The sequence below is a fragment of the Nyctibius grandis genome, chromosome 4 (genome assembly GCF_013368605.1).
Source record: "Nyctibius grandis isolate bNycGra1 chromosome 4, bNycGra1.pri, whole genome shotgun sequence".
Lineage (NCBI taxonomy): Eukaryota > Metazoa > Chordata > Aves > Nyctibiiformes > Nyctibiidae > Nyctibius > Nyctibius grandis.
Window position 1 is genome coordinate 71,630,712 of NC_090661.1, and position 13,452 is coordinate 71,644,163.

General features: G+C 38.4%; 1 protein-coding gene across 1 annotated transcript in view; it reads left to right on the forward strand.

Moving 5' to 3' along the window:
- The window catches only part of RHOBTB1 (Rho related BTB domain containing 1), a 46,586-nt gene extending 34,630 nt beyond the window's left edge, over positions 1–11,956 (forward strand). Inside the window, exons 4-10 of the mRNA XM_068399469.1 lie at positions 2,536–2,721; positions 4,477–5,444; positions 5,872–5,990; positions 7,706–7,856; positions 9,589–9,677; positions 11,171–11,276; positions 11,787–11,956. Of these exons, the coding sequence (XP_068255570.1) occupies positions 2,536–2,721; positions 4,477–5,444; positions 5,872–5,990; positions 7,706–7,856; positions 9,589–9,677; positions 11,171–11,276; positions 11,787–11,956 (1,789 nt within the window). The remainder of the gene's footprint in view (positions 1–2,535; positions 2,722–4,476; positions 5,445–5,871; positions 5,991–7,705; positions 7,857–9,588; positions 9,678–11,170; positions 11,277–11,786) is intronic.
- Positions 11,957–13,452: the final 1,496 nt, after the last annotated feature.

Below are 13,452 nucleotides of genomic sequence, written 5' to 3' on the forward strand. Positions count from 1 at the left end.
CCCCCAAATGTTCAGTCCTGTGTAGACAGTTAATCTTCCTCATATATTACTGTCTCCAGTTTGTACTCATAGTGCAAATCATGCTTATGACATGAATGAAAACTTAATTTATTATGATAAGGTGGATGTATTTTGTGAGCTAGCAGACCCAGCTGTGGTGCTGGTTCAGCGTGTGAGCTCTGTCACTACCCAGTGATTTCCCATCTGTCCTGTTTATGGCACAGGGCCATTTATTTCTCCCTGTTCAGTACAGAACTCTCAGGATATTCATTTTATGGGGAAGTCCAGGTTTTAATACAGGATAAATAATATGCAAATCACTTTTTTTTTTACCTCTTTATTCTGTTTTTCACTTCATTTGGAAGGCAGTAAGATGGAAATGTCCTGTTAGTGCTACACTGTGTGTGTTGTGAGTTCTGGGTAAAGAAAGCAGCTTTCCCCAGCTCAGTTTTATGGTTGCCCAGGGAGGGTCAGAGGTTGAGTTGCTCAAGAACCACATGCAACTCAGTGGCAAAAACGTGAGACTCCCTTGGCAAGGGCTGCGACACATGCAGGGCTGTGCTGGGGCCAGTCTGCTGAATAGTCTGGGACTGTCCTGTCCAAGGAAACAGATCATCACTAGCTCTTCTCAAGAGCCCAGGTCGGTGGCCAGCCCATCATGGGTCAGCAGCAGCACCGGGGCGGGAGCTGTTATCATCTCCTGCTGGAGCTCTGTTTCTTTTGGTTTTCTGAGAGATGTAATGTGTGTCATGTGATTTGTAGAGTCAGGAGGGTTGGATACTCGTGACTGCAGTTACTTGACTTAGGTATTAATTTCTGAAGGACATAAGACAGTCTGTCTCTTTAAGATGCTTAGTTATAGTTAGGACCAGCCAGACAGCCAACACTTGCCTCTTCGGCAGTCCTGATGATCTTCAATTAAACAAAAATTGACCATATTAGAATATGTGTAACAAATCTTTTTATCTTAGCTGTACACTGATTTCTCCTTTCTGGGAGCTAAGCAAATGTCTGCTGAGGCCTAGGTTTTACTCTTACGTGACCTTGAATAGAGCAAGTTTGAGTTTAAAAGGTGTTTGCTTCGGTTATGTAGACCAGTGTATTAGCTGCTTGCCACTTCGCTATTTAGTAGATAACTTTCCAGTTTGAAGAGGCCTTGTTTCTAGATATGACAAATGTGTTGCAGTTTATATAAGAGACAAACTTGGGGCAGGAGCATTTCTCTTGCATTAAATCTATGCTCACAGCAGTACCTGTATTGTATGCAGCTATCTTTAGAAACGGTCTTGCTGGATACATCTGTGCCCTCAGTGAAGTGTAGAAAACAGCAGTACTGAGGAGGTATTTCATTATTTGAAAGGTGAATGTTAAGATTCACTGCTGCTGCTCTATACAATACACAAACTGCAGGCACAACACGTTTGTGCTAAATTAAAGAATAATAGAAGTGAGATAGACATGGTATTGCTGAGGTTATCCTGCTGACAATTCTGTAGCAATAAGTTGCCTCCACAAAATGTCCCTTTCCCTCAATTTTTCTTAAGAGTTTCAATTCAACTTTTTTTTTTTTTCTTTTTTTCTCATAAGAGACCCAAGAGCCTGAGAACGGCTTTGTAACATCTCACCCCAGTTTATAAATAATGAAATTGCTCCAAGTTAGGAATGCCCTGAGACAAGTATTCAAGCATTTCTCTGCCTTAGGGTGCTAGCTCTGACAAGAGTTAGGTGGTGGTTTAGTGGATGAACTGTCAACTTTAATCCTCATACTTACAATTTATAAAGCAAGTTTTTTAGTGAAGTACTTCTTGTTTTCTTAAAACCTTTAAAAGCCTACAAATATTGTCATGCTTACTCTGATTTAAGCCACTGTCCTATTCTACACTTTACTGACCTTATTTTCATCATAATGTTTATTCTTGCTTGTATTGTAGAAGTGGTTATTCTGCAGTAATTTGCCCTTCTCACGGGTTATTTATTAAAGATGTTAGAGAATTGCTGTGCAAAGTGCATTGCAAAGGAGACCACCTCAGTATCTAAAAGGGTGCAGTAAAGGTATTTCTCCATAACAAGTTCAGAAGTGATCTGTGTTTGCCTGTGTGGCTGTTCTGAAGTTTAGCATAACTCCTTTCTAATTCCTAAGCGCCAGTGAACTTTGAACTGCAGTTTAGGTGTCCAGTCAGAAGAATTATTTCTTGAGCAATGACAGCCTGTGAATAACTGTAGTGTAAAAGCAGAGAATGGCAAGCCCTGCCTCTCTTCCTAGTGCTCGGTTCATACATGCAGGGGTCGTCTCTCAGCATAGAGGGGCAGTGCTTCCTAGGTATGTGGCTTTGTGCTCCCATGCTTTTGTGGTGAAATGTGTAGCTTCTATCAAACCTCTGCACGAACAACATGTATTCTGACATCTGGGTGTCAGCACATTTTTCAAAGTGTGGAGTAGAGTAGCTTTAAGCTGGAGTGATGAAAGTAGGTGAAGCGGCAGCAGAAAGCGTGGTTGTTGGGTTTTAATTGGATATTTTCTTGTTGCCTTTCTAGGTCTGATGTAGTTGTTCTGTGCTTTTCAATTGCTAATCCTAATTCCCTGAATCATGTGAAAACAATGTGGTATCAAGAAATCAAGCACTTCTGTCCTCGCACACCTGTCATTCTGGTGGGCTGCCAACTAGATCTACGCTATGCAGATCTTGAGGCTGTTAACAGAGCCAGACGGCCTTTGGCAAGGTAAAGTTTAAACAAAAATAAGAATTAGAAAAAAAATCACCGTGGTAATCAGGTACAGTACTTTGAAAAGAGAAACGATAGAGCCTAGTTTCCTTTTTTTGTAAAATGAGAATATATATATGCTTTCTTCTTTTTAATTGTATTGTCCGAGTTGGTTAGTTCTTTAACACGCACAGTATTGTATGTTCCCACAATATTTTTGCACATTGAACATCTAAACTTGTTTGGGTGCCTGAACATTATGATAATATAGAGATAATAATGATTACTGGAGGGTTTTATATATGTCTTTATCCATCTGAACATGTGTATCATGTCCTACCCTGTCACTGCTGTCAGGTAGAGTATTAAACTGACAGATTCTACTCAAGTTTTCTTAATTATCAATTATTATTTTTTGTAAATGTAATTCTAGATCATGGCAGAAAATAAGTGGTTGCAAATTAAATTTTTTAAAGTTCTGAGATTAAAAGAGAGTTTGAGGTCATTCTGGAGAAGCTTTGTTTTTCCCAGATTCAAAAGACAAGCATTCACATGTTTGAGCAAAACAATCTGACAATTACCTGCTCACTTCTTATTTCCTCCTTTTATGTAAACTTGAATGAGACAAGATTCATGGAAATAATATCTGTGATTGTGTAATTAAAGACTGTATTGTAACAAATTTCCATAAGGGGATTGAATTAATATTTCTTGGACTCTTAGAAAACTTTTCACTGCATTCAAATTCTTGACTTGGCAATATGATTTTCATAGGTTGGTTTGTTTTTTAAATATTTCTTCATTGTGTGGGTGGTATGGGCTTTTTGGTTGACTCTTTAAAAGGAAATGTTTTTTCAAAATGCAAAATTCTTCTTCTGCCCTAATCCTCCTTTCTGATTTCACCATTAATAAAGTTTGAATCAGTACTCTGCATGTCTGGTACAGACTTCTGCCGCCTGAACTGATTATTAGCTGGCAACTAAAGCAAGCTGTTGTCTGGAGTCTGTTAAGTCTGTGCCAGCTTGTGTCTGCCCAATATGGTATGCTCAGAGAACGCATTGTTGGGTTGTGTCTTCTGGTGAGATGATTTTTTTGCTGGGAAAATGGATCCTAGCCCAGACTTTTTTCTGGTTTGTTTACCCTACATTGTGTACTAGAGCTGCTGTGGTAATTCATGAGTTCCCACATAATGCTTCTACAGCCCGAACAGGCCTATCTCTTGACGTGTGTGTTCAGTTACATTTTGGTTATAGGCTACTATGATTTTCTTTAAAAAGCATAAGCTTGAGAAATATTTATCATTTCATATTTAGCTATATTTGTGGCATTTCTATGTCATGAGAATTTCAATTTGAGTTTAAATGACAGATACAAAGAAAGATACTGAGAGAACAGCTGAGTAGAAAGGGATGTTAGGAGGTTTTTTAAATAATGGACGTTCTCAAGCATCCTGTCAACTTTTTAACCATAAGTTTCCCTTTAACGGAGAGAAGGCTTGCTCCGTTTTGTTCAAATGATTTCTACATATTTTTAGTAACATAGCAAAGACACCACTAAACTTAAACAAAATTGCAAGTATGTGCTATTCTAAAAATCTCGAGTCATGGTTGTCGATTTCCAAAGGGCTTTGCTGGCTTGATTTTTGTATTTTGTTTCATTTGAATGACTTTTTCATAATTGGTGCTCAGACATATTGTAAAATTCCGTGCTTTCTGGAGTAACTCTGTCATGATCGTTGTGTGTGAGAAGGTTTATTTTTTTGTTTAACCCTAGACCGATAAAAAGAGGAGACATATTGCCACCAGAAAGAGGCAGAGAGGTTGCCAAGGAACTTGGGATACCGTACTATGAAACCAGTGTGTTTGACCAGTTTGGGATTAAAGATGTGTTTGACAATGCAATTAGAGCCGCCCTGATCTCCAGAAGACACCTGCAGTTCTGGAAATCTCATTTGAAGAAGGTCCAAAAACCTTTGCTTCAGGCTCCATTCCTACCTCCGAAAGCCCCTCCTCCAGTTATCAAAATTCCTGAGTGTCCCATACCGAGCGTGAATGAAGCTGGATATTTACTGGACAGCCCGCTGTGTGCAGATGTTATGTTTGTTCTCCAGGAGCAGGACTACATTTTTGCTCACAAGATTTACCTAGCTACCTCCTCTTCAAAGTTTTATGACCTTTTCTTAATGGAATGTGAGGAAAGTCCAGGCTTGGATGAAACACAGTGTAATAAAGAAAATACAAGTAAGGATGTTCTGACAAGTCACCTTGAGACAAATGGTGACAGTGATGAGACATCCTTGAAATCCGCCGATGTTAGAATTCCCCCACCAGAAAGTACTGACTCTTTAAACATGCTAGAACCTGAACCTGGTGAAACAAATTCTGCAGCAAGAACTCTGTCATCCTGGGGTAAGGGGTTTGTTAGCGTGCATAAGGAAATGCAAGTGAATCCTGTCTCAAATCGGACGTGTCCTATAACTGTGGTAAAAATGGATTCAGCTGTGCAGGCCGGACCTTTTAAAACTGTTTTGCAGTTTTTATACACAGGGCAACTGGAAGAAAATGAAAAAGATCTCACAAGACTGGCTCAGATTGCTGAAATCTTGGAAGTATTTGATTTGCGGATGATGGTGGAGAATATTATGAATAAAGAAGCCTTCATGAATCAAGAGATTACTAAAGCATTTCATGTCAGAAAAGCTAATCGGATAAAAGAGTGCCTTTGCAAAGGGACATTTTCTGGTAAGTAAATACATGCTTTAACATGAAAAGCACTAATTCTTTTCTCATTCATGTTGCTGTCGCTTTGCAGACTTCAAAAACCGTGACAGCTCACGTTGTTCTGAGAGGAGGGATGAGCCCAAAATTATAGCGTTACTCAGGGCCAGCTGTTCCAACCTGGGATTCTGCAGTTTAATTTCGCAAAATCTACACACAAGCTTTTAAACAAGTGACCAATTTTCCGAAGTGTTGAATGTCCAATATCTCCCTTTTAAGTGAGGCTTTTTATTTAACTATATAAAATAGTAGAGTTATCTTTGGGCTGGGGGTTGTGGGAAGTGAAAGAAGTCCTTGGTTAACAGTGTGCAAATGAAACATACATTCTTGAGAAACAGTTTCACTTTAAACGCGGACTTGCAGCATGCCTGTTTCTTTGTTCCCGTGGCAGATGTGACATTTAAATTGGATGACGGAACGATAAATGCCCACAAGCCGCTGCTGATCAGTAGCTGTGAATGGATGTCTGCTATGTTTGGAGGATCATTTATCGAAAGCTCGAACAGTGAGGTATTTGTCTGGTTTTGTCCGTTTTGCTTGTAATGTCTGATGGATTTAGGGTGATGGAAGCATCATTCTGTATCTATTTGAAGGGTTACAATAATCCCTGGAGTGATTCTTTGTTCTTCCCTTGCAGACCTGGGATGCTTTTCGTCTTAAGGCATTAAATTAGGATGCCTAGGAGGATAACATATTTTCTGCAAGGCATGAGACTTCCTCCAGTGCAGGAGTGTGTGTTTAAACCTGAAATCCTTTAAAATATTAAATATGGGGGGGGTTGGAAATTAAATATTAATTTGTGCATTTCTTTAAAATAAGCTTTAAAGTTGTGTGAATATGTATGTATACAATCAGAAGTATTACAAAGAATACAGGAGCATTGATGAATGAATTAAAGGGAAAAAAGGGTTAAGGATCATGGAGTGTTAAACTAGAAAAGGGAGCTGGCTTCACAGCACTTCAGTAGAAACTAAGCTCAGATTCTCTAGTGCATCGGCTTATCCTCTTGAGTAAAGCAGGTATGAAGTACAATATGAAAGATCTCAGTGCTTTGAATTAAGATTTTGCAGCAGAAGCTTTATTTTCAGGTGCCTTCATGGTCTGTTTTTCAAATTCTAAACATTCTGCTAATATTTTTTTCTTGTGTCTTATCCATACCCAGGTTTTGATTTTTGTCTCGATTTTCTTGTTCCTTTCCATACTTACAGGTCTTGCTCATATGAAGAGTCCAAGTTTTTTGTGTTTAATATTCTGGGAGATTGTGTTCTACTTAGATTTTTCTTGTTTCTTCTGTACACATAATTCCTTTCCCAGAGGCATGTTCAAGAAGTGGTTCACTAAAAATACATAGTTTGATTCTAGTAAGCAACATTTGGCAATGAAGAATATACATTTATTTTCTACCAGCCTATTTTTAATGATTAACTTAACAGTCTCAGCTCATCTTCCAATTCAAAATATTTAGCTTCCATTTTGTAGAGTTTAAAGCATTCAGTAATGCTTTTGGAAGTGTTACAATATAGGTAGATATATGAATTGAATGGTTTCCTTTTGACTGGTTTACAAAAAAAAAATAAAAACCATGTACTTTTTACTTACTACTTTTTCTGTATTTGGACACAACATCTTATAAGCTCATTTGCTGAATTTACTGTTCTCTGCACTAACAAGAATATATTAATATATGAATAAGTTTCGCAACTAGCTTCTCTTACTTGCAGAACTGAGCTGCTTCCCAGAGTGGCTGATATGCGTACGGGGTTCATGCTTTAGCACTAACAGATCTGGGTTTGACTCCCATCCATCCAGGCAGAATCTGAAAGATTCAGAATCCCCAGAATATCCCTTGTCAGGAGCAGATAGATTACAGTCCTCAGGAAGTCTACCAAGGGAAGTTTGGCATGGGAAGTGCTCACAAAGCTGTCCATTTGCGGGCTAGAAAGCATTGAACAGATTCATTGTTTGATGTGGATCCAATTACAGTAACTTGGTACCGAGTTGCTTGTATGTAAACTGGCAAAGGATCTGACTCTGGAGGTATGCTTACCTGTTGGCAGCTTCTTGAACTTTAAAGGGAAATTTTGTTTGAAAAATGTTTTCCCTGCATTTCTAAAATGACTTGAAGAGAAAAAGAGACAGTCCAGCAAAGTGACAGAAGTGAAATAGGGCCTCTATATGAAAATTCCTTAATTTTTAGAGACTCTTTTCTTAATTATCTTTTCCAGGTAGTTCTTCCCAACGTAAACAAGACTTCCATGCAAGCGGTTTTAGATTACTTGTATACCAAGCAACTGTCCTCCAGTCAGGAACTGGACACACTTGAGTTAATCGCATTGGCAAATAGGTTTTGCCTTCCTCACCTGGTTGCGCTAGCAGGTAAGAATTCGTGGCCTTGTCCAATACAGTGTCTTCTGCAATGGCTGAAACATGTTTTAATGGTTTTGGAACACACAGAATTTTCTCACACGTCAGGGAAAATAATTTTTTTTTTCTGAAAGGAATATTGTAATACAAATTGATATTTTCACTTAGAAAAATATATTTGCCTTTCTTTTGCCTTTTTTAGTTTTGTGCTAAACCAGCTCAGAACACTGAAGTATTCTGTGCTTTAAAAATAGAAAGAGTAAACCTTCTCTTTAGCATTGATATAATGTCTGTGGTTTGTAATATCCATTCTGTTGTTGTTAATTTACCTGAAAACAGGATGGACCCCAGGCTTTCCATTATGCAATGAATGAAGTGCTCCATTATACATTTCTATTCGAAGAGAGTAAATGAGCCAATTCAAAACTGATCTAGATGGTCATGTTTTTTAGAAATGCTGTCTGGATCCCTTTTCACTGCCCATATGGGAATTGGATATTTTGGTGTATACATGGGGATTCAACCCTCATTTCAGGAAGAAAAGCTTTTCTATCACATATTTAGAGGAAAATGACAGGATAGGATACTACTTAGTTTTAAAATTAAATCCATAAACACCCCAGAGCTCGGGGGCGGGGGGGTGGGTGGTTTATTTGTTTCTCTCTATGTATGTAATTTGGCATTGTTCTGAAGACATGGCCAAGGCCAAAACTGAGAGGCAGGTGATGCAAAGCTACAGGACAAAATTTAGGCAAAATTTAATCACAAACCAAATCCTAGCTCTCCTTCAGTTGTGCATCAGGACTGTGTACCTTGTCTTCACTAGTTCTGACAGACAAAACCTTTATTGCCTGATTTCAAACACACTTTTTAACTAAAGACTTGATTATTCCTTTTAAGTAGTTGCAGCATAAATATACATATACTATTAAGAATATTTCATTCCATTTAATTCTTGATGAAATATTTCTGAGTCCAAAGGCTACTGCCAAAAACTGGACCCAGCAGAATCAAATCATCTGACAACATTTCCCAAGAAACACTTAAACCTCAAAGATGTTTATGCTTCTAGGAAAGGGTTAAGGAGACTCTTGAACTGAAGTGACTTTTGGGGGAGCTGGTCAGCTTTCATCTGGATCTCTAGGACCAACTACTCTGAGATCTGAAGAAGGCCTGAAGTGAACTTTTCTGTATCAGTTCTGTGGGTATACTCATTGATAAACCCACAATACAGTGGCAAGTGCACTGTTGCCTAAAAACTTGACTGTTGCTTTTGTATTACCTAAAAGAGACAGCTGATCCGTATTTCTAATTTATGTTCAATATTGCACCCATCCATTCTGCCAGAAGGAGACTGGTGGCTACTTAACTTTGTCCTTCTATAAGTGGTTATTAATTGCAGGCTCATTTTCTGTGAGAAGGAGGTAAGAATTGTGTGTGAAACCAGAAATAAATAATTTGGGTTGAAGCAAAGGGGCAAATCCTCATATGGACTGTGCTCCACTGGAGCAAGACAGTGTATACCTGTGATGCAGAATCTCCAGCCACAACTCTAAATGCCAGAATTTTACTTCACCCAGATGTGAAGTCACTCAGGATATCTGGGTAAATGTGCCACTTGCATAATGCTAAAGTTAACACTAGGAGGAGGGAGAGCATGCCTTCTTGGTTCTGTTACTTGTGGATGGTCTGACCTTGAAATGTGACTTTCCCATGTGAGTGAATGAGTTTTCTCCTCTAACAGAACAGCATGCAGTACAAGAGCTGACAAAAGCCTCTGTGAGTGGTGTTGCAATAGATGGAGAAGTACTATCCTATTTGGAATTGGCTCAGGTCAGTTCGCACTGTTTTTTAAAGATATTCTTGCCAACTGCAGGACTTGCTTTTAGCACCTTACTGGTTCTGAGCATTGTTTCTAAGTGGCTCAAAGTCTGCAGTTCTGAGGGTGACTGACAATAAAATTTAGTTTTATCTTCTATTGTAAAGCAGGTTTTTACATTACTTAAATAGATGTTTCATCTTTGAACTAATCTGGGAGGATTAGTCTTCCAAATACATATTCTAGTTTTTCTTGATTGTGGAGCTTCCAAGCTCCATGTTCTTGTGACAATGTTTCATTAATATGAAATGTAATGTAATGAAGCTGTTCGGCTTTGTAATATCGACTGATTCTAGGGTTCCTTTCGATTCAGTTCTTGTAGATATATCTAGACCTGTATTGCAAAGGTACATTTTTTTTTTGTATTCTTAGACTTGACATTTAGACTGGCTACTCAGAGCCAGTCATCTGATCAAACCCTACTACTTTATGTTCAAACACATTTCAATATTTCTTGAGTGCCAGAAACCATGAAAAGAGAGAGCCCCAGCTCACAGTTAAACCGCACACCTCTGTTTTCCAAAAGGAGTGCTACAGCCGTCTCCCAGATACATATTACAAGCTAAAGTATTTTTTAAATTGAATTATTCTTGATTTCACACTAATGATGAGTCTGGCTGCAGCTTGGCTTGAAGTCTGGAGATGTAAGTAGCACTGAAATACAGCACAAGCTGGCCACCATGCAAGATTTCCTGCATCTGCTTTCAAGTTTCTCTCTTGCAATACCTATAATGTTGTTGCAAAACCAGGACTGAACCCTTTCCAAGAAAAGGCAGCTTGCTTCACTTCATTTTGATTTTATGAAGCATGTTTTTTCTTTTTTTTTTCCTCCTGGTTGAAGACAGAAGTAATATGTTTAACTACTGTTAGGATATCCTCTGTGCCCGGTACCTACATCAGTATGATGTGTTTATAATCTGAGAAGATCATAGTAGACAGAACACCAAAACAGGTACATGTGCTATACAATCTGACTTGCATTATAGCTGTGCTTCCCTATGACCATAAGAAGCTTGTACAAGATTTTGTATTGAGCTTTCAGTAATGCATTAATTCTGTCAATGAGCATAGTTTTCCAGGGAGTTACTTCAGAGCAGGGTTTGCAGTTACTGATAGGGATATATGACTGGTACGATCATACCAGAAAATTCAGGTCCAGTATGTCTTGGGTCCAGATCTGTGTGGGATTGAATGCGGTTTGCCAGATGCTGTGCATGCTAAGCGCCTATTCATGAGCCTTTTGGGCCACTCGTTGTTCCAGCAGAACTGTGCGACAAGGTCTAGGGCATCCAGAGGCCATTTCAGCCTCAAAGGCTCCCCTGTATGCTTGGGAGAGTGGTGCCAGACACAATCTGCTGGGGACCATTCTAGCTTTAGTTTTTAATTGGGGCTGCAAAATGAACGATAACTACAGGAAATGGAATAAGCTCTTTGGTTTTCTTTACAGTTTCACAATGCTAACCAGCTGGCAGCTTGGTGCTTGCACTACATCTGCACCAATTACAACAGTGTTTGCTCCAAATTCCGCAAGGAAATAAAAGCTAAATCTTCAGGTATGTGCAACTTTCCTCCCCAGTTTTCATGAGGTTTCCCCTTCTTTCTCCCCACCTAGTTGATTAAACATGAAGGCAAACATGAGCTCAGATAGCTAAGCCATGAGACTGAACCTCTGCACTATCTTGAGTAGCATTCATAAATTATTCTTAACTGTAAAGAAAGGTCATAATCATTAGCCTGATTTCCTGGGCAAGCATTATGTTCTATACCTATTTCAGTTATGCTAAAAGGAACAGAGCTATTTTCAGGCTCCGCAATGAAAAATACACTCTGTAAAGGGCTTGCTTTTTTACAGTTTTTGGTGGACTAAGGCCCCTTGAGTCCAACTGCTTTCAAAGTCTTTTCACCCTGTAAAGGCATATGAGGGAACTGGGGGAATCCCCGATAAGCCAGCTAACATAGAGACTGGATAAATGATTAGCGGCATAGCTTTTTGCAGACATTTCTGGGATTTGTTTATTTTATTGGCTTGTTTGGGAGCTTTTTGATTGTTTATTTTTAATCAGATAATCAAGAATATTTTGAGAGGCATCGCTGGCCGCCTGTGTGGTATTTAAAGGAAGAAGATCACTACCAGCGAGTTAAAAAAGAAAGAGAAAAGGAAGATGTTGCACTGAATAAACACCATTCAAAGCGGAAGTGGTGCTTCTGGAATTCCTCTGCTGTAGTTGCCTGAAGAAAGCAAATAAGTGGAAATCCATAGCCAGTGTCAGAAATCAGTCTTATTGTTAGAAATAAGATGTAGTTCATGTTTTCAGGAAACTTTGTTCCACGTGTGGATTTATTATTGCTAGAGTCAAAAGCACAAGCTCACTGAAAGTGAACCTGGAACAGCTCCTCAAAGTCGTATGTATATTTTTGGCTAATAAGCAGATAAATGTCTACCATTATTACATTTCTTTTTATAAAAAAAAAAAAAATCCAGCATTAATGTTTCAATCTCCAATTGGGAAATATTTTTATACTGTCTGGTGTATTTTGTTCAGATAAAATTCTGGATACCGTTTTATTTTACAGACCACGAAATAACTATGTAGCAGCTTTGTAATTAGATTTTAACTTTTTACAATGCGAGTACAGTGAAATAGACAATCTTCAGTCATAAGAGACCGCTTTTAGAGTAAAAAGTCATCTTAGGGAAAAATCCAGTCACCTCGTATAGGTTGTCTTTTTTAAACTAAGTACTGTGCGCTGGTAATATAATTAGATGGTTATATCCCCTTTCTAAAGTAAAGGGTTAGAATAAGATCCAATAACTGCAAGATACAGAGTGCTTGATCTTTGCTCAGCTGAATAATAGGCAGCATAATTACCTGTTCAACTGCAGGCAAATGTATTTCTATGTAAGTGCATATAATTATGACTATGTGGGCCATGTGAAATCCAGTGATTCTAAGTATTCAGAGGTTTTATATGTCTAGATCAAAGAGGATATTTCTAAAATCATTTAGAAGGGCTTATTAATTTATATCCTTGTACAAGTATGGATCTGAATACAAAAAGCAGTTTCACTGCTTGCATTTGAATTACTGCATGGCAGTTACCTTGTGCTGTGGGATCTTAACCATGCAGCCGTTCCTCACGCTGAATTCCTTTTTGCTTCAGTGCAAGCAAATGAAAGGGCTGCAAAAACAAGTAGGAGTTATCTAGTGTTACAGCATTTTGTAAAAACATGTTTTTACAAACATGTAAAAACAGCATGTTTGTAAAAACACACAAGATCACTTCAGTTTGATCCAAATTGTTTTATAGCTTTTCCCAGGTAGAACTCAAAATGTTAGATTATTTTTAAGTAGATCGTATATTACCCCTGGAAGTAGGTATTCCCAGAAAGCTGGGGGCAAATGATGGCAGAAAAGCAGTAATTGTGCACAAGGGGTGCAGGAAAAAAAAAAAGCCTCCAGTGTTTCCAAATAGCCTGTGTGTTTATGACTTTTTATCAACCATTACTCTAAAGATGCAGTGTTAACACTAGATTACATAAGGATGAGAGCATTTTTTAAAAGACCAAAACTAAAATACATAGACTGTAGAACATACACATGCAATCCTGTACAAGTGTCTCGGGCACAATTCTGTAACCAAGGTAGTATTGTGTATTAGGTTTGTTAGTACTGTTTTGTGCTGGCGGCTCAGCGCAGCAATGTGAAAAGCTTTTGTTTGTTTGTGTTT